The following is a 27,090-nucleotide window of genomic DNA, read 5'->3' on the forward strand; positions in this document are numbered from 1 at the left end:
CTTTATTAATGGTGTCCACAAAATCATCCACAGTGGGAACATAATCGCAATAATGCATATCATACTAGCAAAAACACCAACAGGTAGGTTAATTCTAATTGAAGCTGATGGCATTTTTGAAACAGAATTTCTTTTTTTTTCATATCATGTTCTGTAGTGTTTATTTTTCTCTTGCTTACTTGATCGTCTTAAGGCATATTATTAAAACGTGTGTACTGTTAATGTTAGAAGACACTGCATGTTGTACGAGTGGGAATCAGGGAGGCTGATGTTGCCCATCTCAGAACGCTCTTGCCCTCGCTCTTGTCTGTGTTTGGGCTTCTGTTGTAGAAAATATTTTGTCGGCTTTGCGTGAAGATTTGAATTTAAGAAGGACTCCCGAGAGATAGAGGTGTTTGGCTGATCATATACAGTTTGCTTGTTTCCATGCCAACCTTGCGATATTCCAGCCTAAACTCAGAAATCTTATTTTGAATGTATAAATAGGGAAGATAATTTACATTTTATAGGACTGATTTCTCATTTTGTGTCATCATACCTAAACAGTTTGTAAACCTGAAAACTTAAGGTGTGATACGATAATTTGACTTCATGCAGACATATTCGCATTTTCTAGGTCATTCAGTTTTACTGTTCATGCTAGCACAATGTCTTGCCTACAAGTAACGAAGCTTACAGCTTGAGAGGAATGGTTTAATATCATTAGTAGTGTCAGAAGCAGCAGATTTACATCATGAGTATCTCATAAACCGTTGCCTTTTTATTGAATTATCATGTTTTGGCTTGTTCAAATGATGAAGATGACCTTGGAGTGAAACCTTTTTCTCCTCAGGTGTAAAGATCATTCAAGCGGTGTGCCAGACGTAGATCTCATTGTGTAATTTGTGACTCAGTGTGTAGTGTCAGTAGAGTAATTGAGTGTGCTCGTGTGAGTATGTGTGTTCACTGGGTGTCACCCATTTTATATTTACACCATTTGCATGTGTGAAAGAAAGATAAGGGTATTTCACAAAAAAGTTTAAAGGTGATATTGACATGTCTGAACATGTGAGACTTAAAGCAGGAGTACAGCAGTCAACAAGGACATGCACACTTCGTCCTCCCACACACACACACACACACACACACACACACACACACACACACACACACACACACATATGCACATATGCACACACACGTACACACGCACACACACACTCATCTTGATGTTCCAGACAATCAGCAACCTCCAACAGGCCAGTGAGGGCAGGTCCAGCATGATGGGAATCTGTTTCAACACCCTTAGCAGAAGGAGTAATTATATTCCTGGCGTGTTGTCATGGATACACTGTTCCACCGGTAGAATTAGCGCAGTAAAACGTTGAGGCCTGAGCTGATTATCAGAACATACTCTTATTTCTCTCTCTCACATCCCTCACACTGCTGCCAGCCGCCACCTGCTTCTGTAGCATAGCATTTCCTGCGCTATACATTTTTAAAAGCACCTAAAGCCACTGTGGGCACAGAAAGAAACACAGGCAGAAGCCCCATGGCAGAGATCTCACCTATATATAGCCCATCTGGAGTACAGCTGCATTAGCATCGTGAGTTTCATCACTATTCTCTTGGAGTGCATCTGCAGCCAACACTTGAGACATTGTTGAAATCCCATCTTGTCACACAAACTTTGTGTTCTCGTAGGACAGGTGGGAACCCACACCTGAATAGCTTTTCCCACTTTTTCCCACAGATGTGTTTCTTCAGCTCTGCTTCTCACTCATCATCTTGCTTCACCTTAACTGAACCAATAGAGTCACATGGATGTCTGAGCGGTGTTTTTCACAACTCACCCTATCAGTGCTTGGTTACAGTACTTGTGCCTGGTGACGTCAGGGTGGCAGCACGCCCTGTGGAAGTTTGCAAAACATGAAGTCATTATTAATTCAACATCTCAAGGTTTATTTATTATTCAATCAGTGATGGGTTATTCTGAAAGAAAGCTTGACCTTCTAACAGAAGTGAATTGTGTAGTTCAAGATTGTTGTTGAAGATCAAGAAAATGACAAATGCCAGATTTATGCTTTTAAATTTGTCGTCTTATTTTTTTTAAATTTTAGTTTAAAATTGATATTTGTTAGAGGCAAGTTGGAAAGTAAAATAGAGAAGAGATAACGTGTAGTTTTTCTGCAAAGTTGTGTAGAAATGGTGGTATATGTTCAGTTCTTTCACCAAGTTTCATGCTTTTTCAGTTTGAGTAAACTGATTATAAGTACTGTAGTCTTGACATATCTGAAAAATAATGTACTTTGTGTGAAACATTTCAGTCTGCTTAACTTCTTTACTTCTGAAAGAAAACAGTAACAAAAATTGCCACAAAGCTCACGGCGATAATAGAAACTTGACACAGAATCGATATTAAACAGACACCTTCTTGAACCAGCAGCTTCACAGACGGAATAAATCTACGTTTCTTCATCATCCAGCTCAGCAGTGTCTGGATCTCTATTTTAGAAGAACCGTGTCCAGGAAACAAACTTATTAATACTTCATTATAAAATTATTAATGGAAACAGAATCTGGACATTACAAAGCTGCAGCAGAGTTTAAAGCAGGTTTACATCTATCAGGGTTGACTTACATGTGGAGAAGAGGAGGGTGAAATAATGAACCTCAGTCGGTCGAGGCTTGAATCTTCTTTCTTTTATAAAAGAACAGACTCTCAGAATGTAGAGCCGCTGATGAAACCGCAAACGACTCCACTGACTCCCAGATTAAGAAGTGTTGTGGGAAGTTATGGGAAAAGTAGTACAGTACTGCTGGTGTTTGTAGCTAAGTGATTACTATTAGTGGTGGAAGGGACATTGAGAATACAGCGGTAGTGGTGTCATGGTGCTAAGGCTTTCCGTGGGATTGCCATGCTGTGAGCAGATTGTGCTGTTTGCTTTCCAAATTCATTGCTGTGACGTTGATCACAGAGGAGCAAAATAATTTTTGGAAAGGTTTTAATTTGCACTTCGCTGCTATTCTGTGAAAAATATGTCACAAATGCCCAAAGGTCATTGAGTTCTTTGTTTATGTTTCAAACACAATATATTTACATATATATTTTCAATAGAATTAAATTCTAACCGCAGCAGGTGTCTAAGGTTTTTGTGTGGTTTGGTGTTTGTGACCTTGGTGGGAGGTTAACCCTGAGTGGGTTGTCACATCCCACGAAGCGGTGATGTATTGTAATTGTCAGTGGTTTTGTGTTCGTCCGTCCATCCACCAAATATCTTCACAATCGTTGCGGATAGAAAGATGACACAAAAAGCACATTACTCGGCGGCAAATGAGATGATGGCCATGACCTTGAGAAAACTAGGTCAAGGTCAAATTTCAACTTTTGTACTCATCAAGGATTTTTGGATTACAATCACGTGATACCGTATGCTCAATCTGTTGGCTGACGGCGTCCCGAAGTGCGCTACGTTCTGTGAGTCTTGGGACATCAGTGAGACACAAAAATGCTTTGAAAAGTCGGTGTGGGAAAAGGTAATACAGATAGAAGGTGGTTTAATATCAGTATGGGAGGGGTTCATAAATGTTTATATACCGTAAATAATGAGATAAATAGTTTGTTTCTCTATCGAGGAATTCGTTAATGGCCTGTGGTTCCTGGAACGCATTAACCCCGCGGAACAACGACACACTATACCTTTTTAGGTCCAAGCAAACCTTGGTTTTCGAATGCTTTAGACATCGGACAAATCGGAGTTCAACCAAAAAATTCTGAATTTTTTTGTCTTAGAAGTCGAACAAAATTTGGAAGTCGAACGAACAAAAACACAGTAACCTGGGCTTGCACTAGGAGGTAGTATGACTAAGCCACTGTGGCTCAGTGTAAAAGAATTGAGTAAGCCACAAAAAGCCACATTCTGTGTCCAAACAGTGGCTTGCTGTAATAGCAAGTAAAACTTACAAGTAAACATTGACTAATACCAAGAATCAAATTTGTTAAAATCACTAAAGTGTCTAAGTCAAAGTTAAAATGTCTTGTAGTCCAAGTAAAACTTACAAGTAAACATTGAGTAATATTTTGTATGTATGTATCTTCACATAGTGAATGCAAGTTTTCAATTGTTGGGGGGTGTAAAACCACACTTGTCATAGGGGGGTGTGGGGGGATACCCCCCGTGCATGGGGGATCGGGCCCCCCCAGGGAAATTTTTTAGAAAAAGGGGTTGTTTACTTGGACTAGAATACATTTTAACTTAGACAACACCATTGGTATGCCATAGTTTAATTTTTTTTTAAAATTTGATAATATGATTTTTCATTTCAATTTAAAAAGGCATATAAAATAGCAAGCGAGGTGAATACACCTTTACATGCATCGCTGTTTATTCCTGCCAGTCATAGAGATCAAAAGTCTAAGACTACAAAAAAGTATTGATAGTATCTTTCATTTACCTTCTGATCGGTCTGTCACAACTCCTACCCCCTCTCAGCATTCACCATTTGTTGTTCAATTTTAACGCAAAATCTACTATTAAAAATTCTATTCTCATTTTGTTTCAATCGATCATCCTCGCCTTGTTGTACACCAATTCGCGGGTTTAGCGTATAAAAAAATAATATTTTTGTTTTTCATTGGACAAGAGGAGGTCATGACCTGAGTGCATATTTAATGATCGGGAGCGTTCGGGTCACTTCGTCTATTTCCGTCGGTTATTTCCGTCGGTATGCTTCGGCTAAAATTCCGTCGGCATGCGGAAATAGCGAGCGGCGCTAGCGAGCGGCGCTAGCGGAAATAGTGGCGCTAGCCTTTTTTCCGTAAAAATAAGAACGCCACTGTGGCTACACAGTCTAAAAACCTTGTAGCCAATCTGGAATTTGCTTCGCCTATGGCGAAGTGGCGAATGGCTAGCACAAGCCCAGGTAACATCCGTCCTCTTCCTCTCCCTCTCCAACATTCACGTATGCCAACTGCTCACCACCACAAAGCTAAAAATTCTTATCTTTATTGTTCTTATGCTTTAACTGTAATGTGGTTTTTATTTTACAGTATTCAATAATTTTTCACTTAATTTGCGTTCCATTGCCTATGGTACGAGTTAGGGTACCGTAAACTTCTGTCCAAAAGACTACGGTACGCCGTACCTTGGGCTAACCTGATTACGTCAATGTTTTTGTTTTTGTTTCTTTCTTTCTCTTGTTTGCTTCTTTCTTTTACATTTCTTTGATATGTTTCATTACTATACAATTTGATATATAAATGACATTAATTGCTACAGTTACAGATGTATCTCTTTGTATTTATATGTAACTGTGCATGCACGTTGTGCATTTACTGTTCATTGGGTTTTTACTGCATTGTTTTACATCTTTATTACAGATGTTACTGTTAGTTTTATATGACTGTTATACTCATTGTATTATCTCTTTTTCTCTTTCTGTTTCCGTTTAGAACACACACACACACACACACACACACACACACACACACACACACACACACACACACACACACACACACACACACACACACACATTTACCTGTTGCTCAGTATAAAGCTGATAAAAGGATTCTCTGGCCGGAATCTATCCTAGTGTCCGCATCCCTAATTGAACCCTGTCCATATTATACAATTATGAAATAACATATTATGTTGAAAAAAGTTAGTTTTCTAACGTCTTGGAACAGAGTAAGACCATTTACATTATTTGTAACGGGAAAAATGTATTTGAAATTCGAACAAATCGCTATTCGAACAGCCTTCCTGAACGAATTGTGGTTGGAAACCGAGGTTTGCTTGTACACATCTCTGAAACCTAATGAGATATAATAACCAAACAAAAAACAACATTTTCAGGAAGCCAGAGGCACAAAAATGTGTAGGTCAGGGTAAAATGTTGAATTCAGGTGTGTCACGGGATGTTGCAGTCTCTGACTGCCTTGTTTATGATGTTTCTGTCCAGACATGTACAACCAATCAATCGTTTGGACTCACAGATGCAGGTATGTGACATCACAATAATTTAAACTGCAATCATGATCCAAACATGACTGCACAAAACACATCCATGATGTCTAACATTTTACTGTTTTGCGACTGAAACCACATTTGCAATAGCTTGTGAATTCTTTCCCTTGGCACCTTTTAAAGATGATCTTGCACTAGAAATATTTCAAACAGGATCCCCAGCTGCCATTCCTTTAGCTATAATTCACACTGCATTATTTACACACACCTCACCCACAGAAGAGCCACATGTACTAATTCATCCAGTCATCACAGCCATCTGGTGGGCAGCATCACTCTGATGGTAGTATATGTTGATATAGCACGGATGTCCTTGCCAGAAGAGGTTAGGTGAAGGGTGTAAACTGAAGAAATGTTGGAGGCAGTCATCTCTTAGATTCACTTTGAAGAGTAGATCATAAATGTTTTATTACTAGTTGTAATGTCAGCAGTTGATGCTGATATTGCTTTAACTATGTAACCTACCTCTAAACAGCAGTAATACGTTCGTGTAGAGGTTAAACTCTCATGTCTTGAAATTGTTTCCCCTGCAGAGACAGATGAGTTCAGAGTGTTAAGCTCAGTATGGAATCTGTGCAGATGAAACAACAAGTTCCTTCATCTCAATCACATGACCCCTCAACTCACATTATCCTGAAGGCTGTTCTGTGTGTGTGTGGCTGTATTAGAGGAGTCAGAGTAGATGACTGAATAAACAACTGCATTCATGGTCCTCAATCTCTGATAGTTTCTATCAAAGTGTACATCTCATTGGCATGATAGATCATCGCTACAAGACCAGCACATAGAAATTCAGAGAGCACTGTTCCCACTTTTTCTTTCTCCCTGCCTCCTCTCCCTCGGTGTTCCCATAGTTTGGACCAACGTGGAGCCTCGGTCGGTGCCAGTGTTTCCTTGGCATTCACTTGTCCCCTTCCTGGAGCCCAGCCAATCAGGAGCAGCTGCCCAGCCTGTTGACGGCCAACAGCTTGTCACCCAGAGTAAAGGTGTGTGTGTGCTTTATGTTTATTTTTTATTTTTACCTTTGTATTTGTTTTTATTTTTACACACACACACACACACACACACACACACACACACACACACACACACACACACACACACACAGAACATTGCCGCCTCACAACACGGCGGACCCGAGTTCAATTCCCGCTCTGTGCAGAGTTCGTATGCTCTCCCCGTGTCTGCGTGGGTTCTCTCCGGGTTCTCCGGCCTCCTCCCACCTCCAAAAGCATGCGCTTCAGGTTGATTGGCCGGTCCCAAAATTGACCGTAGGAGTGAGTGTGTGTGTGAATGATTGTTTGTTTCTATGTGGCTCCGCGGTACACTGGCGTCGTGCCTGGAGTGTCCCCCGCCTCACTCACTGAGATTGCCAGGATAGGCACCGGTTCCACCGCGACCTGCGTTAGCGGATTAAGCGGGTCAGAAAATGACTGACTGACTGTATCACCTACCAAATCACATCCAGTACAAATATTTGGTACCAGCAGCCAAGTCAGTGTTTCCTAACAATTACAACTGGATTCCAGTTCATTACAGTGCCGTGGCTTCAGTGACACTGTGGAAAACACTATGTGTTGCTTGGCTTTGGTTCATGGGAATGGTCGCTAATCCGAAGTATTTTCATTACAAAACTTTGCGGAGCCATGTTTTGAAACTTTACCTGTTTTCACTTATTTTAGGGCTGCAGTTCTCATGTAGCACGGAGTCTGAAATGTCAGCGTAATTTGGATAAAATTGCAAAACCCATGATCACTTTTCAATCCGCTTATTTCATCCAAATATATGATATAAATATTCACACTAATATATGAGACAGGAACTGCAAACCTCACATTTCATCATCACCGAGTCTTGGATCTGCTCGAGGTTTCTCCTTGTTAAAATGTAGTTTTTCCTGACTACTATCGCCATGGGGCGTGCTCATGGGGTATTCTAGATTCTAGAGTCATCATTCAAGAGTCTACAATAATGACCTGATCTGCTGTTCTAGGAAAGTGCTGTGTTATAACTTTTAATGTGATTTGATGCTATAGATTATAAATTAAACGGACTTGTCACTGACTTGTTGCATTTATTTGTTTATGAAGTGGCTTTATTGTGTGATATTTATTTAAAGAAGTCACCACATCATGCAAAATATTCTGCAGCACCTGGAACAACGCTATCCATCAGCAGTCTGCAGGTGGCAGTCTACACGCAGCCCATTACTCACCTTAATGAAGCGCTCCTCTGACCAGCTCATAAAAGTCTCTCATTTTTCAGAGCCTCGGTGTGGTGTAGCTCTGGTGAGTGATGGACGAAGCGGCCCACCAGACCCAGAAAGGGGGTCGCCATTATGCCCTCCCCCGACCAGTGACAATCCTCCTACAGACAGGGGCGGGCCTGACAGCGAGACAGAGAGTGATCCAGATGACCCGTAAGTACAAAGATCAGGGGCTTTTTAATATTTTTCTTTCCATATTATGGTGAGAAAAATGTATAGATTTTAAGTGATACATCAGAGTAAAGCAATGTAGAGTAAATAAAATTCAGATGAGAAAAGAAAACACAAAAACCTTTCCCAATGACGTAAACTGAAGCTCGTCCACCAGTGTGACAGGAAAATGCTGACCCAGTTTAGATCTGGTTTACATGCCAGTGCAATTTTTTTTGTGTGTGTGTCATTCACATATGAAGTAACTGACTTTTCAAAGAAAAATGATGCTTTGAACAGTATGAATATTTGTTCTGATGTAAATTATCATAATCAAACAATATGTTCATGAAGTGATCTTAAAACTGTAACTCCTGTCTTTGTAATTTGTCATCTATGTAATGAATGCATATCATATTTAAAATCTGAGAAAAATTGTAACTCAAATATTTCAGCCCTTTTGTTGATAAATATTTAAAATATCTTATGCTTACATCTACAGACATTTCTGTGGCTATTTTTCATTATTCCATGTGCTTAAATATGGGCAAAGAAAACAAAAAAATAGGACATTTGGCAACCAAGCTCTCAGGTAACCTGTCCTTAACAGAGTTCATTTTACCTCAAGAAAGTTGTGCATCCCTGGGTTGCACGTCAAGAACAATTTGTGCATCACAACATGACGTTTATGTATCCCAAAAGTAATAACAGAATATACGGTAGAGGAGTATGCATGGATTGAGTTTTGTCAATAGTACAATATGAAGTGAAACAAAATGTTAATTTTAATGTTTTTATTAATAACATCATAACTGTTAAAGTAAAAAGAAAAAAAGAGTAAAATGATATATTAGTTTTATTAAAATGTTAAAGTCTGGTAGTCATTAAAAAACAGTTTTAGAAACAAAGAAAGATGTATTACAGTTGTTTTTTTTTCTTTTGCTTTTCACTTAATAGTTTTCTTTGCCTTTAATTCATATATTCTGTCAGCTTGGTGCAGAGAAGGGTCTGCAACAAGCTGGCAGAGCCTTCTCCACACACATTTTAGTAGTATGTCAGTAATACAGTGCGCCACTCGCGCATTAACACTTACAACTCCACCTCATCGCGGACTTTTGGTAGGCAGTCATGTGATATCGGACGCGCATTCTATTGGCTGAAGGCATCCGTTAGTCTCGGACTTTTGTGAGACACAAAAGTGCTTTAATCCGTCTATCAGAGTGTGGGAAAAGGTAATACAGATAGAAGCTGGTTTAATATCAGTATGGGGAGGGTTCATAAAAGTTTAAATTACCGTAAATAATAAGATCGCAATCTCAATCACGGATGCCTTAAGCGCGTGTGGTTCCTGGAATGCATTAAGCACAAAGAACGAGGATGCACTGTATGTATCTCTTAATCTGCATTAACTTGTGATTGTTTTTATGCAAGAAATTGTAAATATTTTTGTAGAATGGAAGTGCATTTAGAGCTTGCACTGTCTGACGATCGTGCTTCCCTGTCAAAAAATGTGCGTCAAAGACGCAAGGACGCACGCAAACGGGAACGCTGCCTTAAAAGTATCCCAACGAGTGCCGCATTTAAATGCAGTAAACACGCCTGAGCTGCGTGTTTGCTCTGCAGCGCAGGCGTGACTCCTTAAAAAGTAGATCCTGATGGTAGATTGTATTAAAGGTAGTTTTTCGGTGTAGATATAGCAAAATTAAAAACTCTTGAGAATGCTTAAGAACAGGTGTGCTGCAATTCACCTCTGACAGCGAGACTCAAAAGAAAGAACAACAAAAACTTTTCACCCATTTGCACCTGTGTGTGTGTGTGTGTGTGTGTGTGTGTGTGTGTGTGTGTGTGTGTGTGTGTGTGTGTGTGTGTGTGTGTGTGTGTGTGTGTGTGTGTGTGTGTGTGTGTGTGTGTGTGTGTGTGTGTGTGTGTGTGTGTGTGTGTGTGTGTGTGTGTGTGTGTGTGTGTCGAGAGTTATTCAGTCGGTGCCTGCTCATTCCACTCAGGCTGTGTCTCTGCATCTGGCTGGGTTATTGCTCTTTCAGAGTGACTCAGACAGGCTGTCTGGCTGATTGTGTGGTTTTGAATGTTTCAGGGTCACCGTGCTTTCAGCAATGTAGGGCTCTGTTTGGAGCCGCCATTACTCAGAGAAAAAAAGAAATGCTCCAGCAATCCCTCAGTTGGTGCAGTGGTTATTTGTGTTATCTGACTATTTCTCAATGGCCAGCCTTTTTGCTTTAATTTTTTAACAATTTTAACTGTTAAATGTACAGAAAGAAAAATGACAAGCTGAAACATCTTCCCTGTGGTATACAGAGGTGCATCTCAAAACTGAGAATATCACTGAAAGGTTCAATATTTTTTGTCAGAAAGTGAAATGTTTCAAGCATTTTTAAAACTTTTATTCTAGTAACAAAACCTGCATTAGAAAACATTTGAAAAAATATTCCAAAATATGACTATTTACAGTGTGAGTAAATCATTATTTATGCATTATAAATACCAAGAATCTGCCAGTCAGTTTAAGTACACACTACACTTCAAACCCACAATGCAGATGAGCTGACGGCTGCTGTCAAAGCAACCTGGGCTTCCGTAACACGTCAACATCGGCTGGTCGCCCCCATGCTATTCTGCTTTGATGCACTAATTCAAAAGGAAGTCTGAGCAAGTATAGAATGAATGAACAAACATATACGTACAGTATACTGACCATGGATTGGATAATACTTGGTCTGTATGTATGTTCTTTTACTCTGGTGAATAAAGAACATGTCTGGGTGTCTACTGCGTGTCTACTTTTCTGAAGTTTGATTTTTCTGTATTATAAAATTGTTTTTCACCTGATGGTATAAGATATTCTAATATTTTGTGATACCATATTTTCGATTTTCCTGAACTATAATTCAAATTTGTATTTTTTAAAAATAATTTTATATACTATTCTGATCCCCGAAGGGAAATTAAGAGCACACTCTAGTTAGTGAAACACTTCAATCGCACGCATATATGTTAGTTTTTGTACAAGCCCCTGTCGCACACACACACAGACAAGGGGGCCTGTGGGCATACAGGGGAGGTTGAGTGGCGGGCAGCTCCTTCATGGTGCGCCCTCAAATGAGCAACTTGTAAAGGGGGACGGCGCCTTGCTGAAGGGCACCTCGGCAGTGCTGCAGAGGTGAGCTGACACCTCCCACTGTCAGCTCACCTCTGGGTGGTTTTTTTTGGGTGGGAGGGGGAATCGAACCGCCAATCTTGGGAACATTGGACGACCCGCTCTACCGCCCGCTCTACCACTGAGCCACTGCTGCCAAAGTCATAATGATCTAAATTTAAACAGAAAACTCGAAATGTTCAATTTATATGTAATAAATGTAAAATATATGAATATTTCATATATTTGTATTTAAGTGCAGGACGAAATGAACTCCTCCATGATATTTTTACATCCTGCTTCAAAGCGTGATTGTCAGTGTTCGTGTCTTTGTTGTTTCGTCCATCAGTCAGTATGTCCACCAAATATCTTTGCAACTATTGCAGATAGAAAGATGAAACTAAAAACACATTACTCGGGCAGCAAAGGGGATGAAACTGAGATGATGACCTTGACCTTGAGAAAACTAAGTTAAGGTCAAATTTCAACTTTTGTACACTCAGGAACAGGATAACGTAGAAAGACGAGGGAGAAGGCCAGTGTGATTAAGACCATAGATCAAAGCTAGTGCTTTGATCAATGACGGTAGGTCAGAGCACTAGCTTTGATCTTTGACCTACGCAAGGTCAGGGTAAAAAATTTTATTCAGGGGTGTTGCAGTCTATGACTGCATTTGTTCTAGTTTGAGATGCAATTGTCGTCCTGCACACTGATGCTAATGTATGACAGTAGTCCCCAATCCCCGGGCCGCGGACCGGTACCAGTCCATGGGTCATTTGGTATCAGGCCGCTCAGAAAGAAGAATTTATATACATTACTTCCGTTTTATTTATTTCGGAGTCTGAAAGACATTAAATTTGAAAAGTGACGTCTGTGTGGAATGACACACTGACAAATTCATGTGTCTGTCCCGCTTGACGGGTCTCGGTCACGTGACAGGTTATCAACACACACTTAATGAAGCGCCCATAAACGCACCAGTGTTCTGGATTAAAGTCAAGGCAGATTATCCTGAGATCGCCCAAAAAGTATAGAAAACCCTGCTTCCATTTCCAACCTCCTGTCTTTGTGAAGCGATTTTCTGCTGTGACCGAAAACCAAACCAAACTGCGGAGAAGACCGGACGTATGGTACACACTTCAGGTGTCATAGTCTCCCGTTACCCCTAGATCAGCGGTCCCCATCCACTAATTCTCATTATTGTAATTACTATTATTTGATTGACTTGTTCACCTTTCTATTGGAAATGATCAATATTTCTCCTGCGTTGAATGCACTGATTGTAAGTCGCGAAATTTCAAAATAAACCTCATCAGTGCAGTCACTTGAATCGAGTTTATAATGTAATTATTTCTTATAATTATTTTGTTTACAGAGACGAAATAGAGATGTTGATTATCAATTTATGAAAAAAAGTTTGTTTATTGTCTGTTGATGTCTACATTTTACATAAAACCACTGCGGACGATTTATTATTAGATTACAGCTGTCCTGGCGTCATTAACGATTATCGAGCAAATGAAGACCGGTCCGTGAAAATATTGTCTTAGATGAAACCGGTCCGTGGCGCAAAAAAGGTTGGGGACCGCTGATGTATGATGTCACCCACTAATGGTAATGTATGATGTCACCCAGTGGAAGTGTGGGTGATAAATGGCTAACTAATGTTTAGTTAATCATTTTTCACCATAATGTTTCCCAGGACAGGAAAAACTTTTTACCAAGCGCACGGACACATTCAAACTGTCACCAATTCTTTCCTTTCTTTTCTTTATTATTTGCAAAAAAATTTTTAACACTAGACACATTTGGTCGTAGCTCAGTCCAAAGGAACCTTGCTTTGGGTACTGGACCACAGTATGGAGTGTTGACGGGTACCTAGAGAGGTGCCGGCTCTCTTCCTAGGCACTGCCCCAACTTTGACCATGTTCAAGGCACCAAACCCCAGCATTGCTCCAAGGGTGCTGCCACATGGCTTTTATGTAATACTATTGAGACCCTCTTTTTGGATTTCGGAAAGTCTCATCACAATAATGTATCTATTGCTCCAACATCTGTCCCAAAATAGTAATACAAATTTATCCAAGATTGTGGCTGTTTCTGTGTTTGCTTTTTTTGTTTACTGTGGTTTCTTGTCCCTGGACACTCTGCCCGTTATGACTTTGGACCGTATTAGTATAAACAATAGTTTTTGTGGATCTCATTCAGTAAATACTCAGTGCAATGTGATGTGTTGCTTATATTAACGGTAACGTTTCAGGTAGACCGTCCTGTGATCTGTATGTCCCTTGTTTTCTGTTGTTCATGTGTTACATGTCACACACAGGATTTTTTATTGATTCATGAAGACCTTATATCAAACAACTAAGGGGTCGTTTGTGAGCTCTCAAATGAATTCCTCCATAAAACTTTCAAAATCTTCAGGGTTATTTATTTCAGAGGAATCTGTCTTGATTTCATGTCTTGTTCACTTACAGTTTTCTTTTTTCTTTTTTTACATTAATTCAGGTTCTCCCCGGGTGTCGCCAATGACCCATCACCATCCACTGGCCCCATTAAGAGGCGGACACAGTCTCTCAGTGCACTGCCTAAGGATGGAGACAGGAAGGTCATTCATTAACAGACAGTTAACCAGTAGAATGACAAATTCAGAAACATTTTTTTCGAAAATGTCACAATTCCCCACAGTTTACAGAAAATTTCTAAACTTCTGTTCTCCTGCAAACGTCAAACAGAGGGAGAAGGACCACATCCGTCGTCCCATGAATGCATTCATGATCTTCAGTAAGCGCCACAGAGCCCTCGTACACCAGCGGCACCCCAACCAGGACAACAGGACTGTTAGCAAGATCCTGGGGGAGTGGTGGTACGCCCTGGGGCCCAATGAGAAGCAGCAGTACCATGATCTGGCCTTCCAGGTGAAGATGCTTTGAAAAGTCTCTGAATTTCTTCAATTTACAGTTTGTTTTACATTGTCAGCTTCAAAAGGTACAGTTAATATCAGATGGTTTTGAATTCACTTGTATGTACTTCTATTCGTTTGTTGCTGCTGACACTCACACAGGAATGACTTCTAACCACTGACCTTTCACTAACAATTAGATCAGCTTGTATGGAATTAGGTGATGAAAGACTAGGTAGTTCTCTTGAACAGTGAAACATTCGTGAGAACTTCTTTTCTTCCTCCAGGTGAAAGAGGCCCACTTCAGAGCACATCCAGACTGGAAGTGGTGCAACAAGGACCGCAGAAAGTCACTATCAGAGGGCCGTGGGACCCCAAAGGAGCAGCGGGAGAGGAGCATGTCTGAAAGCATAGGTGGGCATAGGTCTTCTCATCTTCTTGACCCCAAGGTGTAACCTTTGTTTTTACTTCAATTGTGTTTTGAAGGCTTCAAGATGTACGTTGTGATTAGTTGTACATTTGTTCACTTCATTTACCAAACCCTACCTATAGATAAACGTCTGTAGAGTCTGAGGTCTTAATGTTTTCTTTCTTACAGCCAAGATCGGTGAAAGAGAAAAATCAGGAACAATGCAAAAAATTATACTTTTGCTAATTTTTAAAAATTTTTTTTAAAATTTTATATACTGGTTTGATCCCCGAAGGGAAATTAAGAACGCACACTCTAGCTACTGATTACAAACGCATGCATACATATATATTAGTGAGTACAGGCCCCTGTATCACACACACACAAGGGGGCCTGTAGGCATGCAGGGGAGGTAGAGAGGCAGGCAGCTCCTTCTTGGTGCGCCTCAAATGAGCAATTTGTAAAGGGGATGGCACCTTGCTGAAGGGCACCTCGGCAGTGCTCCGGAGATGAGCTGACACCTCCCACTGTCAGCTCACCTCCGGGTATTTTTGGGGGGGCGGGAGCGGGAATCGAACCGCCGATCTTAAATCATAGGACGACCCGCTCTACCGCCCGCTTTACCACTGAGCCACTGCCGCCCCTAAAATTGCGGTTTATTATAATTTTTTTTATTTTCATGGCAACAAAATGACATTATACTTAGCTCCAAAAAAGAGAATGGTTTATGTATCTTGAGGACTGTGTATTCTTCTTGTACTAATGTTTAGTAGAGGTAAATGCTTAGATGATGAACCCATTTGACTCCAGCTATCCCAGTGTTTATTTTAAGGATTACCATGGCAACATTCTAGACAGAGATCTGAGAGCGTCTTACAGACTTCATGGTGGATATTGTATTATGTGGTTAATGTGTGGTTGTTTTCCAGTTTTCATTCGCGCAATTTTGACAGTTTCAAACTGACTGCTGAACTGAAAGATCTTGTATTCATGGAAATACTCTCCATTTGATTTTTGCGGGGGCCAAGTAGATATGCTATCTAATGATGGCTCTTGTTTTCTGCATTTACTGCAAGGAAACTCTAAACCCTTTCATAGTGCATTTGTAAAAATAGATATCATCCTCTATCAGTAACTAAGTGAAGCATTGAATTTGTTTTTCTTCTATTTTTTTGTATCTCTCTCTTTGACATCATCAGTAATGAGGATAAAACCATTTCACACAGATCGTAGTGCATTTAAGCAATACATTAGTAAAACTGAATACACAAGTGAAACTATACATAGATTTACTTAAAACTTACCTAATTATGGGTTATTGATATAAATCGAGCAACACAGTGACACAGTGGGTAGCACTGTCGCCTCATAGCAAGAAGGTTCCAGGTTCGCGTCCTTTCTATGTGGAGTTTGTATGTCCTCCCCATGTCTGCGTGGGCTCTCTCTGAGTTCTCAGGTTTCTTCCCACTTCCAAAAACATGTGATTTAGGGGAATTGATTAGTTTTAAATTGCCCTTAGCTGTGAATGTGTGAGTGGATGGTTGTTTGTCTTTCATGTGGCTCTGAAGATGCACACAAGAGCGTACCCTGCCAGCTGGGATACGATCCAGCAGTCCTATGACCTGCAGAGCAGAAGAAGTGGCTGTGCTGGAGATGAGACAATTACGGTCATCGCATGTAAAAGAAAATGGATGGATGAAGGGATGGTCAATATATCAATCAAACTTACTAGCATACACAGTTACAGAATCATTTCCAGTCATTTTTCCTGCGTATGGCAGCTGCAGCTGCGTTGCTTTAGCCTGGATTCACCTCTTATTATTTGTTTCATTCTACACAGTAGTTTACTCATTGTTTATATTGCGTATTTACTCCAAACACATCCTCTTTCAGGAGAATACACAAATGACTTTCTCTAGGGCTGACGCATTGAGTCCATGGCCACCTTCGTGTGACCACTTACTGAAACGGTGTTTATTCAGGTATAATGAACCCAGGTAATGGAAAGACATCCTGGGTGGGTTGACATTGCTTCATGCTACAGGCCTCTGGAAGGAGCATTGTCCCAAGCTGGATGTGCAAAATGTGAAATGTCTGAAATCGCTTAATACTTTTGGAGGTCAACCTACTTTTACTCTTGTTTTTCAGTCAGTTTTACATGCCATAGGAACTTTGAAATATTTTTGCTTTTCTATTTAATAGACCCCCATCCGGAGTCTCATGTCCTTGAGGGAATAGGAGGAGGCTCAGGCTGGCCAGGGGGGATGGAGCGTCGAGGGGGGCCATTTGGGGAGCAGCACCCCCGTCCCCGAGCATTTTCCCAGAGTGCCATGCACACCCTGGAGCAGAGGGAGAGTGAGAGAGACCTGGAGAAGGTAGGTCAATAATCTCTAGCTCAAAGGCACCAGAGTCACAGTGAAGATATAGGAATAAAAAGCAGCCTGAGCTTCACAGTGTTAAAAAAAATAATCATGCACTTTAGTTCAATTCAAAAGGATTTCCTGAGTACTTTTAACACATTTCTCACATCCATGAGAGCATAAAAAGGTAATAAAATGCATAAAAAATGGCAAACTGGTATTATTCTTTGAAAAAAAAATATGGGCAATGAAACGTGAGCACCTACGAACCAACATGAGTGTATTCAGACGGTAGTGTGCCCGTCACACAGCACAGTGTTCATGTTGAACCCTGCAAGCGAGTGTGCTCTTTTAAAAAACAGTTCAGATGGACGGTCTTTGTTCTCCGTGTGAGAGCCTAAGCTGTTGGTGCTGAGAACCCACTGGATGCTCCAGGGAGCTCAGCCTCCATCTTCAAAGGGTTCATGTTCTAATTCTTTAGGGCTGTTGAAGGTACAAGCTTTTTGTTTGCTGCTTGATGCCTAATCACAGAAGGATAAGCCAGCATGTTAACTCCTCTTTTTCGAAGGAAATTATAGATACATGTATATGCCTACTTTATAATAGTACTGACACATACATTTGAAGTGTTGTTACTAGGTACATAAGGTTCTTCTTTTCCCCTTTATTAAAAACTGAGATGACCTATGTCTTTCTTTCACTATTTCAGGAGGAACGAGCAAATTTGTTTCACCAGCAGCAGCTACCACCTGCGAGTGAAAATGTCACTAGTGATGAAGAGCGCATGGTTATCTGTGAGGAAGAGGGTGATGATGATGTCTTGGGTGAGTGAGATTAACAACAGAGACACTACCAAACCATTTCTTTAAAAGATTAGTATGTTTTTAGAAAATATCTCAAAGCACAACAGAATAACACATCAGAGTCTTCCAATCTCAACCTCAGCTCCTGTGCTTGACTAGTAATTCTTTGTTTTAGAATATACAAATAATAATAACAACTCATAATTGGCTGTGTGACGCTGAAACTAGTTCTAGCTGGTAGTTTGAAGGCGGGCTTTGAAACTGTACTGATCTGCACTGCTTCACCTCCTCAACTGTAATTGTAAATGAAATCTAAAAATAAAGTGCACGCCCTGTTTTATACTCCATTTGCTGAAATTTGAGTGACTTCTGACATTCCCATCTTACCTTCAGAGGATTTCTGTCCCGAAGGCACCATTGACCTCAAGTGTAAAGAGAGAGTGACGGACAGTGAAGAGGACGAATCAGACGGACAGGTAGCTGTTAGGCAAACTAATATTCATAATGTGTTTCACCATGTGTCTCATCACCTTCATTTTGTTCTGAGTCTGAAAATGTAAAGAAAATGTTAATTCCTTTTCTGCAGTACGGTACTTGTATCAGACTTCTATATGGTTTCTGTATCAAGAAATCAAGTAGAAAAGTACCTCAAGATACGAGCTGCTCGACTAATGAGTTTTTTGAGACAAATCCGAGATATAAGCCATGCTTCAGGACACCACTGCTAGCTGGCAGGTGGATACAACATCAGCTGAGACCGGATCTCATTTTTGTTCACAGAGCAAAGTGAACTAAATGACTTTTGTGTTTCTTTTCATACTTTGTTTAGGTAAGTTATATCAAATTAATTATGCACAGGAAGAGTATACAATAATTAAAATGATTTTAGTTATTTCAAATAGGTAAAATTTGTTTGAGTCACGAGGTGTTTGATTTATAAGCTCAGTCACGCAAGGAATTAAACTCATATCTCGAGGTACGACTCTACAAGGTTCCCAAAAGAAATTAGTAAAAAGCTGCATGGAGAATCCTACTCAATCATAGCCAGACTGAACGTTGCATTGCGGTACAGAGCTATCTTTACAATGGCACTAAAACATGGATTCTTGTAGCTACAGTCTAATTCTACATATAAATCATATATTTAGAGATTTAATATGAGCTTTTAGTTCAAGCATCAAGAAGCCACAAATTTTCAGAGGTTACTGAGGTTTGAGAAACTTTGCTATTTGTGAAGAAGAGAACTTGAAATCGTGAAGTTTCACCCCTTTCATCTCTCCATCTTTCTCTCCCCTCCAGCATGGCTTCAAGCCAGTGGCTTCATCCTCTTTCTCCTCTTCCTCTCCCACCATCCCTCACTCAGACTCCAATGCAGCTAAAGGGGACGGAGGAGGAGAAGGAGGTGGTGGTGAAGAGGGGAATAGAAGGAGGGCTGCAGACAAAGGCGAGAAGGGAAGTGATGGAGAATCCAAGGGTGAACAAGCAGCCGCGGCGAGTGGAGGAGGAGGGCAGGGTGTCAACTCTCTGACCATCGTAGGCTCAACGTCCAACAGCCAGGTTCCCCACTCTTTGGCTCAGCAGAGACTGACCCAGGTCCTCGGTACCGTCCACATGGCCCCTACTGTGGTGACCAATGTGGTTCGACCCATTGCCAGCACACCCATCCCCATCGCCAGCAAATCGGTGGAAGGTGCTATCACCCTCAGCTCTTTAGCCCAGGACAAGAAAGCCACTCTCGTGATTGGAGAAGGTGGAGTTCAACAGCTGCCAATCACTGCAGGGGGTGGGTACCTGTCCTCATCCTCCTCTCCTGGTCCAGTCAGTGTGACCCCTTTGGGGGGCAGTGGCCTGGTCACTAATCTGGTTCTGGGAGGATCCTACCCCACTGCTACACCCGTGCAACTCCTCACCTCACAGCCCCTGCCGCCACACGCACAAACCCCCCTTCCTGCCCTCCAGCCCCACCTCCAACCTACTGCCGCCACCTCCTCCCTCACACCTCCCATCGGCCCCAAGCCACTAGCTCAGGTCCAGTACATACTGCCTACTGAGAGCCCCTCCACCCCCCAACTCAACCACCAGCAAATTCTCTCCCTCCCCACCAGTCCTGGTCTGGTCAATGGCATGCACTCAGGAGCAGAAGTGAGAGTCAACCCTGGGACCAGAGGTGAGACAGAAAACAACTGTTAAGAGTTAACAACTAAATTTATCCACTGGAAAGCCACCAACATCACTCAAGACATTCTGTATTACTTTCTTTTTTGCTGTAATTTTATTGTTTTATTATTTACTATCTTAACAAGAACTGTTGAACATGCATTTATATGGCTTACGTAAACTGGAGATTAGTTATTGACAGAAAAAACACTGTTGACTTGAGCACTCACCGCCCACCAGTGACTTAATCACACTCTCTTCATCGGACTCAAGAGTGGCAGCACATTGTTCCAGTTTCAGCAGTAAATTTTGCTATTATCACTGCCTCTCTTGTTAAGTGTGTCTGCACCCTCCCGTTATTCCTGAGATGTTTTCACCTTGCATGTTTTTGCTTGATCAATCTGTTCCTCTTTTTTATGCTCTCGGTCTGTCTCTGTCTCTCTCTCTCTCTAGTCCAAACTCAGTCGCCTGTCTTGCAGAGCAAGATGTTAGTTCCCATGGCAACAGTGAGAACAGGGTCTACTCCTCCTCATCCTTCCATTTCTCTGGTTGCTCCACCTCTTCCTGTACAGAATGGCCCGGCATCGGCAAACAAGGTACAGTAAGAATGTCAACACAGTAACACAGTGAGTGACCTGTTGTCACATGATGAGGTAATCGGAGGCGTCCCCTGTGCTGCAGCCTCTATCCATTATGTTGATCGTATTTAGAGCAAAATTTCAGTCCGAAAAGATCCATTTAGAGTTTGTGCATTTTCAAACCTTAAATGGGTTTGATATAAAGCCAAATATCAGAATGAACTGCTACTACAGAATGTCACCACACAGCGTGACTCAACCACTCTGGACACTCTGGAGTGAAGCGTAACAAGAACCCAAGAATGACAATTTGGTGAACCCACAGTCCAGACAACTGTGACAAATCATGTTTTTATTTCTTTGGTTTATATAACTTGTTTTTCTAAACATAGACAGACATTTATCGTTTTAAGTAAGGCTTCACAATAGTGCTATTTACCTGCATTAACCCATTGATTTTAAAAATATGTCAGTATTTTATAGTGCTGAAACAATTAATTTACAAATCAGTAAAAATGAGTGATTAATGAAAAATATATCAAAAATCATTGCAAGCCGCTCCACTGCTGTGCTGCATTTTATACCAAAGGCATCAAATAATGTAAATTGTTGGTGATGTTTTGAAGACTGGAACAACTTTTGTTGGTGGGAACTCATTTTGTTAATGTCCTCTCCCCCCAAAGATCATCCAGATTGCACCCATACCTGTTGTTCAGACCAAAGTTCATCCAAACGGCACAACAACAATTCATCCTGGGAGCCCCTTTCCTGTTTCCATGGCAACGGTGATGGCTCCAGGTGCCACACCCCCACAAACCGTACTTCTGACCACTCCGCCCACCAGGTCACTATTGCAGGCCTAACACGTGAAAGACAGCAGCATTTATACACAGAAGGTTGTGAGATGCGTCGATGCTAACAGACATTGATTTCAGCCGGGCCAAATGTTTCTGATGGGCAGTAAATGTAGATAAAGAAACACATTCGGTACGCCTTCACCATGTGGAGTGATGTGAACTATGATTCAGCATTCATACTCTTAAATTTTAATTTTCTCATGTTTTCAAAATTTATATAGTACATTTCTGGAAAGTAAAAATCTATGCTGCTAAAACAGAAATATTAAATAGTGACATTGAAATTAAAACCTGAAATTGAAAATAATATGTGACAAAACACTGGCAAAGAGAAAATTAATCAAAACCAAATCTTTAATATTATTGTTCCATTGTCTCAAATACTATATTTTTATCTGTCTATTTTCTTCTGTATCTAAGTAAATTGAATATATTTGGATTATGTTTTACACTATAAAAAAAAACAATAATTGCTGCCATAATATTCCAAGTTTTTGCATATTTGCTGCCAACTGAGCTGTAAAGTCAGGTGATTTGTGGAATTCGGCTGATTGTCATGACTCCTCTCATGTAGGATCACATATGTCCAGTCTGGTCCAGGGGTTACGACAGCGACCCCCCAACAAGCCACACCAGCTCCAGGCCCGGCCTACCTCCCATCATCCCTGACCACCCTTGGCTTCACCGCCATTGCCCCAGCTGGACAAACTCTGGTCCAGCCCGTGGTTGGTCAACCACCACTGTTAGCTCCAGCCCCGCCCCTCAGATGTCAGTCACACACCCCTCCAGGTCAGGCCTCAGGAAGCACAGGTCATCAGGTGAGGGAACTGCTCAGTGTTAGAACCTCCGATCCATGCTGCATTACCATTAACAACATTAGGAAAAGAAAGTAATACTTTTTAAGGAGGGAAATATTATACACATATTTTCTTTTTTTGTCCATTTTACTTTCCCAGTGTTATTAAGATGATCATTTTTGGACTAAATACAAAAAATGGACATTTAAACGTGTGGACAGCAACAGTAATGTTCTGTCAAATTCAGTTACTACCTCCCAGAGTTTGCTAGCTGTAGACATACTAATGAGACTCTGATGTTTGTGCTCGGCCATGGCTCTTTAAAAGAGAACCAAGTGGAGCCAGAAAACACTATTAAAGCCAATTTGGAGGCATAGCTTCGTAAGGTAACTTCAGAGAGGGATCTATTTGTTTGGCTGTTGAGATCAATTATCTCCAAAATCAATTCCTCTGTCCCCTCTTCACCTTTAATTTCACAATGTCACAAATTATCCACATTTTACCAACAAATTTTACCAACAAAGCTCTCGCAGTACATTAAGAACATTTTTAATAGTTGAATGCATTCAGAACTGCATACCTCTATTGATGGTGGAACAAGATTCAAGATAAACTTTATTATCCCACAGAGTGGGAACTTTGTCTGAGGTTCTTCATTGATGTTGCAGCCATAAAAGAGACACTTCATTCAGAACATCCAGTACCTGTCCTGGCCTCATCTGCCCCTATTTCAAATGTTTATTGGAATAAATACATTTTTAGTCATGTGTGAGGGACTCTGAACCTCATCCCAGAAGGTGGGAACTGGTACTGCTAGTTTAGAGCATGGAATGGGTCAGTTGCTATCCTATTGGTTTTTCGTTCATATACTGCAGGGATGTATGCTGGTCTAACCAAACAATATTCCATAAAGGAATAATCAGTTAAACCAATCTGGACTTCAGGTGCACAGAGAGGTTATCGACCCAAGCTGTGATGTCAAATCTGATAAAGGTCTCTGAAACTGTAACAGCCATTAAAATTAAAAGCAATCACAAAATACTTTCCGCACTGAACCGCAATAAAAGCTTTTAATGATTGATGAACAAAGACTTTAAAAAACTACCAGAACACAGTTAATCATTTCTTTACATGTCACAGACACATTTGCAAAGATAACAGGTGTCTGCACCAAATGTAGTAGCACAGTTTGAAAGAACAGTCATCACATTTGAAATTGTAAGTAGATATACTGCATATAAATTTTTATTTAACTGTAAAAAATAATCTACATAATGAAAGTAAAACAACAAGACAACAGAACACGGTCCTGCTTCAGCAATCAAATGAATCAAATATAGGTCGGAACAAAGAAATGGTTGTGACATACTTCGTTCTTCTTCATCAGGTACTAACTGCCATTTATCCTACACCAACCGTTGCACTAGCAGCTGGCATGGTGTCTGTGACAACCGTACCTCCAGCAGTGGCAGCCCCGGCCCACAATGTTATAAATCCTTCTTCTCCGTTGGCGACGGGGATGCAGGGATCAGTGGTGGTGACGCCTCAGCCTGACAAGGCAGCGGAGGTGGAGCCAAAGGTGGAGCTGAAGTGGGAGAGTCAGTCGGACAGCCAGTCCGAGGATGGAGGATCAGTACTGTCAAGCTGTGCTCCCAGCACATTGTCGACCACCTCCATAGTTAACGCCACAGCAGACCATGCTCCAACAGGTTGGACTGTTTAGGGTTTGGTTTGGTGGGATTTGGAGTTTCAGGATGTAGTTCTATTCCTAAAAAGATTAGCATGAACTCGGCAACATTGTGTTTTGTGATCATAACGTATTTTCCAAATTGTCCATCATGGGAATTGATCTCTCTATACATGTTTAGGTGGTATTGCTACAGAACCAGCTTGCTTTTCAGGCATGATTCCATTCCAATGGCGTGTAACACAGGCCGGCAGTGTTTGCCAAGAAAGAAATGAGAGAAATAAGATGATAAGATTATTTGTCAATGAATGTTTGAAATAATCTGTTTCAGTAATAAAAAAAGAAGACACCAGTCTGCACATCAAAGAAGAAAATCACAGTGATGGAAAGAGTAAAGAGACACAAAGGGAGATGGACAGAGAGCCAGAGGGAGGGATGAAGGAGAGCAATGAGCAGAAGGGAGGCAGAGAGACAGACAAAGATGTGGACCACAGCATGGGTGACAACAAAGAGGTGATAGAAATGGAATATCTCCCCAATTTATTCTGATTGAAGGTCATGAGAGGATTTTTCAAATTTCTCCCTTCAAGATTTCTGCTCTTGAAACACTGCAGAGATGGACGACATGATAATAGTCAGTTCTCCATAACATTACAAACTGTTTTTTTTAAATTGCAACAATGACGAGGCTCTCCTGTCAACTTAAACACAGTTTCATGACTCTGATTAGACCTACAGAAAGTCAGAATAAAGGATCATAGTTGTTGCTTTGCCGCTGTTTGAACCCTGTTTACCAGCCTTTCTTCCACTTTCTTTCTAGGCTGGACCTTATTCTCCTCCTCCACCACCCTCAGGTTTGGATCCTCCTCCTCCTCCCCCTGCAGAAAGAGATCCCCCCACTTCCTCAAAAAAGACCAAGTTCAGACCCCCGCCCCTCAAAAAGACACCAGATTCTGTCGACAAGTAAGTTGGACAGTATCAGTGTTCGAAGAGTTAGGGTTGGGTTTATTAACATACCTTCTTATTTTTTATGCTCCAGCCAAAAGCGGCTTAAAGAGTTATTTAGAGTCAAATGAAGTCCAAACCTGGTCTTCCAGAGTTTGCGGGTTTTTATTGTGCCCTTCATCACATAGCATCCACTGAAATCAAGGTGTTCCCAGGATACAGCTAAATTTAACAAAGGACTGTATTCTATTTCTTGACTCCTCTTACTTTTCCCTTTCCTAAAAAAACACAAGACTGGTAATAACTGCATGTCCACCGCTCGCAGCTACACTTTGTTAGCTGTCCTGCAGGTGTCCAGCTGATAGTTTGACTTAACACAGCTACTGACGACAGCAGACAGCTGTGGCCAGCCATCCTTACTCTGTTGGTTAAAAAGAGACCTGCAGTATCTCAGGCTGATAATCTGACATTTTTCTTTGCTTCTTTCCAAGATGTGTTAATAAAAAAAAGTTTTATTTCTCGCAATTTTAACATCCATAGCTCCAACCATCTTCTTGTAGACACAATTTTAAAATAGAAAATATAATTGTTCACACAGTTGAAACAGAATTAATTATCATTTAAACATTAATGTCATTCCGTCAACTTTTCTCTATCTGTAAGTAGAAAAGTCTTTCTGCTTCTCCTCAGAAATATAGAATTTTTACAGTCCTGAAGTTGGACACCTCCTTATTGATATCTTTGATATGATCATTTTTAAATTAAAATTAATGGTTGTTCTTTCATTGAGGGTTTTTTTTCCAGTCTCAGGGACATCTGAATTCTTTGGCACAAATGTTTTAGATGTACTCTGGGTTCGAGTCCTGCTCTGTATGGAGTTTGCATGTTCACCTCGTGTCTGTGTGGAGGAAGCGGGTTCTCCAGCTTCCTCCAAAAATATTCACTTCAGGTTAATTGGCCGTTCCAAATTGCCCGTAGGGGTGAGTGAGTGTGTGTGTGCATGTTTGTATGTCTCTGTGTAGCTCCGTCGTGTACTGGCGTCACGCCCGGAGTTTGCCCCGCCTCACGCCCTATGCCAGCTGTGATAGGCTCCAGCTCCCCATGACCTGCACAAGTGGATGAAGTGGTCAGGAAAATGAACGAATAAAGGAATGAGTTATATTTAGTGAAACGTATCCAGGTGGGCATTACGTCAAAAATAATTCTAAATGAGCTGAAAATGGTAATACAGTATCTCACAAAACAAATGAATAGTGAATGTATTTTTTAGATGTAGGCTTGCTCCTGTCATAACAGTTTATTGTCTGTCATGCTCATATAACAAAACCTGAACTATGGGGAAGTATCTTGAGAGAAGCAGCACCCTGGAGGGACACATCAATTGACTGGACTTAAGACCTAGTGGTGTCCAACTCTATTTTATGCTTGTGACCTATTGTTTGACTTCATGTAATTCTGTTTTAATGACTGTGGGTGAATGGAAGGCCCAGGCTTCATATTTTCATTAACACAATGAGAGTAGTAGTGAAGTCACAGAGAAGAGGAAGCCTTACAGAGCAAAGGCATGAGGAAAGCAGACAGATTACTTGTTCTTTTATTCATTGGTTTACCTCTCTGTATTGGTCATGTGCAGGAAACACGGCGGTTTGAGCACAGAAATGTACTTTAAGGAGCGTTTAGCTGAGCTACCAGAATTTAATCCAGAGGAAGTCCTGCCTTCGCCAACCCTGCAGAGTTTAGCCACCTCGCCAAGAGCTATCCTGGGTAGCTACAGAAGGAAGAGGCGCAACTCTACTGGTGAGACTAAATCAATTCTGAAGAAACAAGTTATGTCAAAATCATTCAAAATTTTAACACATTAAAACAACAACTTTTGTGTTATTTAGGATGGTTTTATCTCATTTTATGTGTCCTTAAAGGTTTTTAATTTGCATAGGGCCCTACTGCCCTACCTGGTCCTCTCTTCCTACATGTCCATGTTTCTCATTATACCTTTTTATCCACGTGCAGAGCTGGAGAT

At 40.9% G+C, this 27,090-nt stretch overlaps 1 protein-coding gene across 3 annotated transcripts in view; it reads left to right on the forward strand.

Annotated features, from left to right (window-relative positions):
* Positions 1-27,090, forward strand: part of cica (capicua transcriptional repressor a) — a 38,386-nt gene that overhangs the window by 9,062 nt on the left and 2,234 nt on the right. For 2 of the 3 annotated variants that reach the window (XM_068332367.1, XM_068332368.1), the window contains exons 4-21: positions 6,863-6,994; positions 8,128-8,193; positions 8,274-8,427; positions 14,084-14,183; positions 14,311-14,493; positions 14,765-14,891; positions 17,089-17,261; positions 17,956-18,070; positions 18,443-18,525; positions 19,349-20,216; positions 20,660-20,802; positions 21,468-21,628; positions 22,216-22,459; positions 23,826-24,147; positions 24,457-24,638; positions 24,946-25,088; positions 26,704-26,867; positions 27,081-27,090. The exon at positions 27,081-27,090 is cut by the window's right edge and continues 125 nt beyond it. In XM_068332367.1, the coding sequence (XP_068188468.1) occupies positions 6,863-6,994; positions 8,128-8,193; positions 8,274-8,427; positions 14,084-14,183; positions 14,311-14,493; positions 14,765-14,891; positions 17,089-17,261; positions 17,956-18,070; positions 18,443-18,525; positions 19,349-20,216; positions 20,660-20,802; positions 21,468-21,628; positions 22,216-22,459; positions 23,826-24,147; positions 24,457-24,638; positions 24,946-25,088; positions 26,704-26,867; positions 27,081-27,090 (3,370 nt within the window). The remainder of the gene's footprint in view (positions 1-6,862; positions 6,995-8,127; positions 8,194-8,273; positions 8,428-14,083; positions 14,184-14,310; positions 14,494-14,764; positions 14,892-17,088; positions 17,262-17,955; positions 18,071-18,442; positions 18,526-19,348; positions 20,217-20,659; positions 20,803-21,467; positions 21,629-22,215; positions 22,460-23,825; positions 24,148-24,456; positions 24,639-24,945; positions 25,089-26,703; positions 26,868-27,080) is intronic. The other variant, XM_068332369.1, reaches the window with a different exon arrangement.

This window comes from Antennarius striatus, chromosome 14, assembly GCF_040054535.1.
Source record: "Antennarius striatus isolate MH-2024 chromosome 14, ASM4005453v1, whole genome shotgun sequence".
Taxonomy (NCBI): Eukaryota; Metazoa; Chordata; class Actinopteri; order Lophiiformes; family Antennariidae; genus Antennarius; species Antennarius striatus.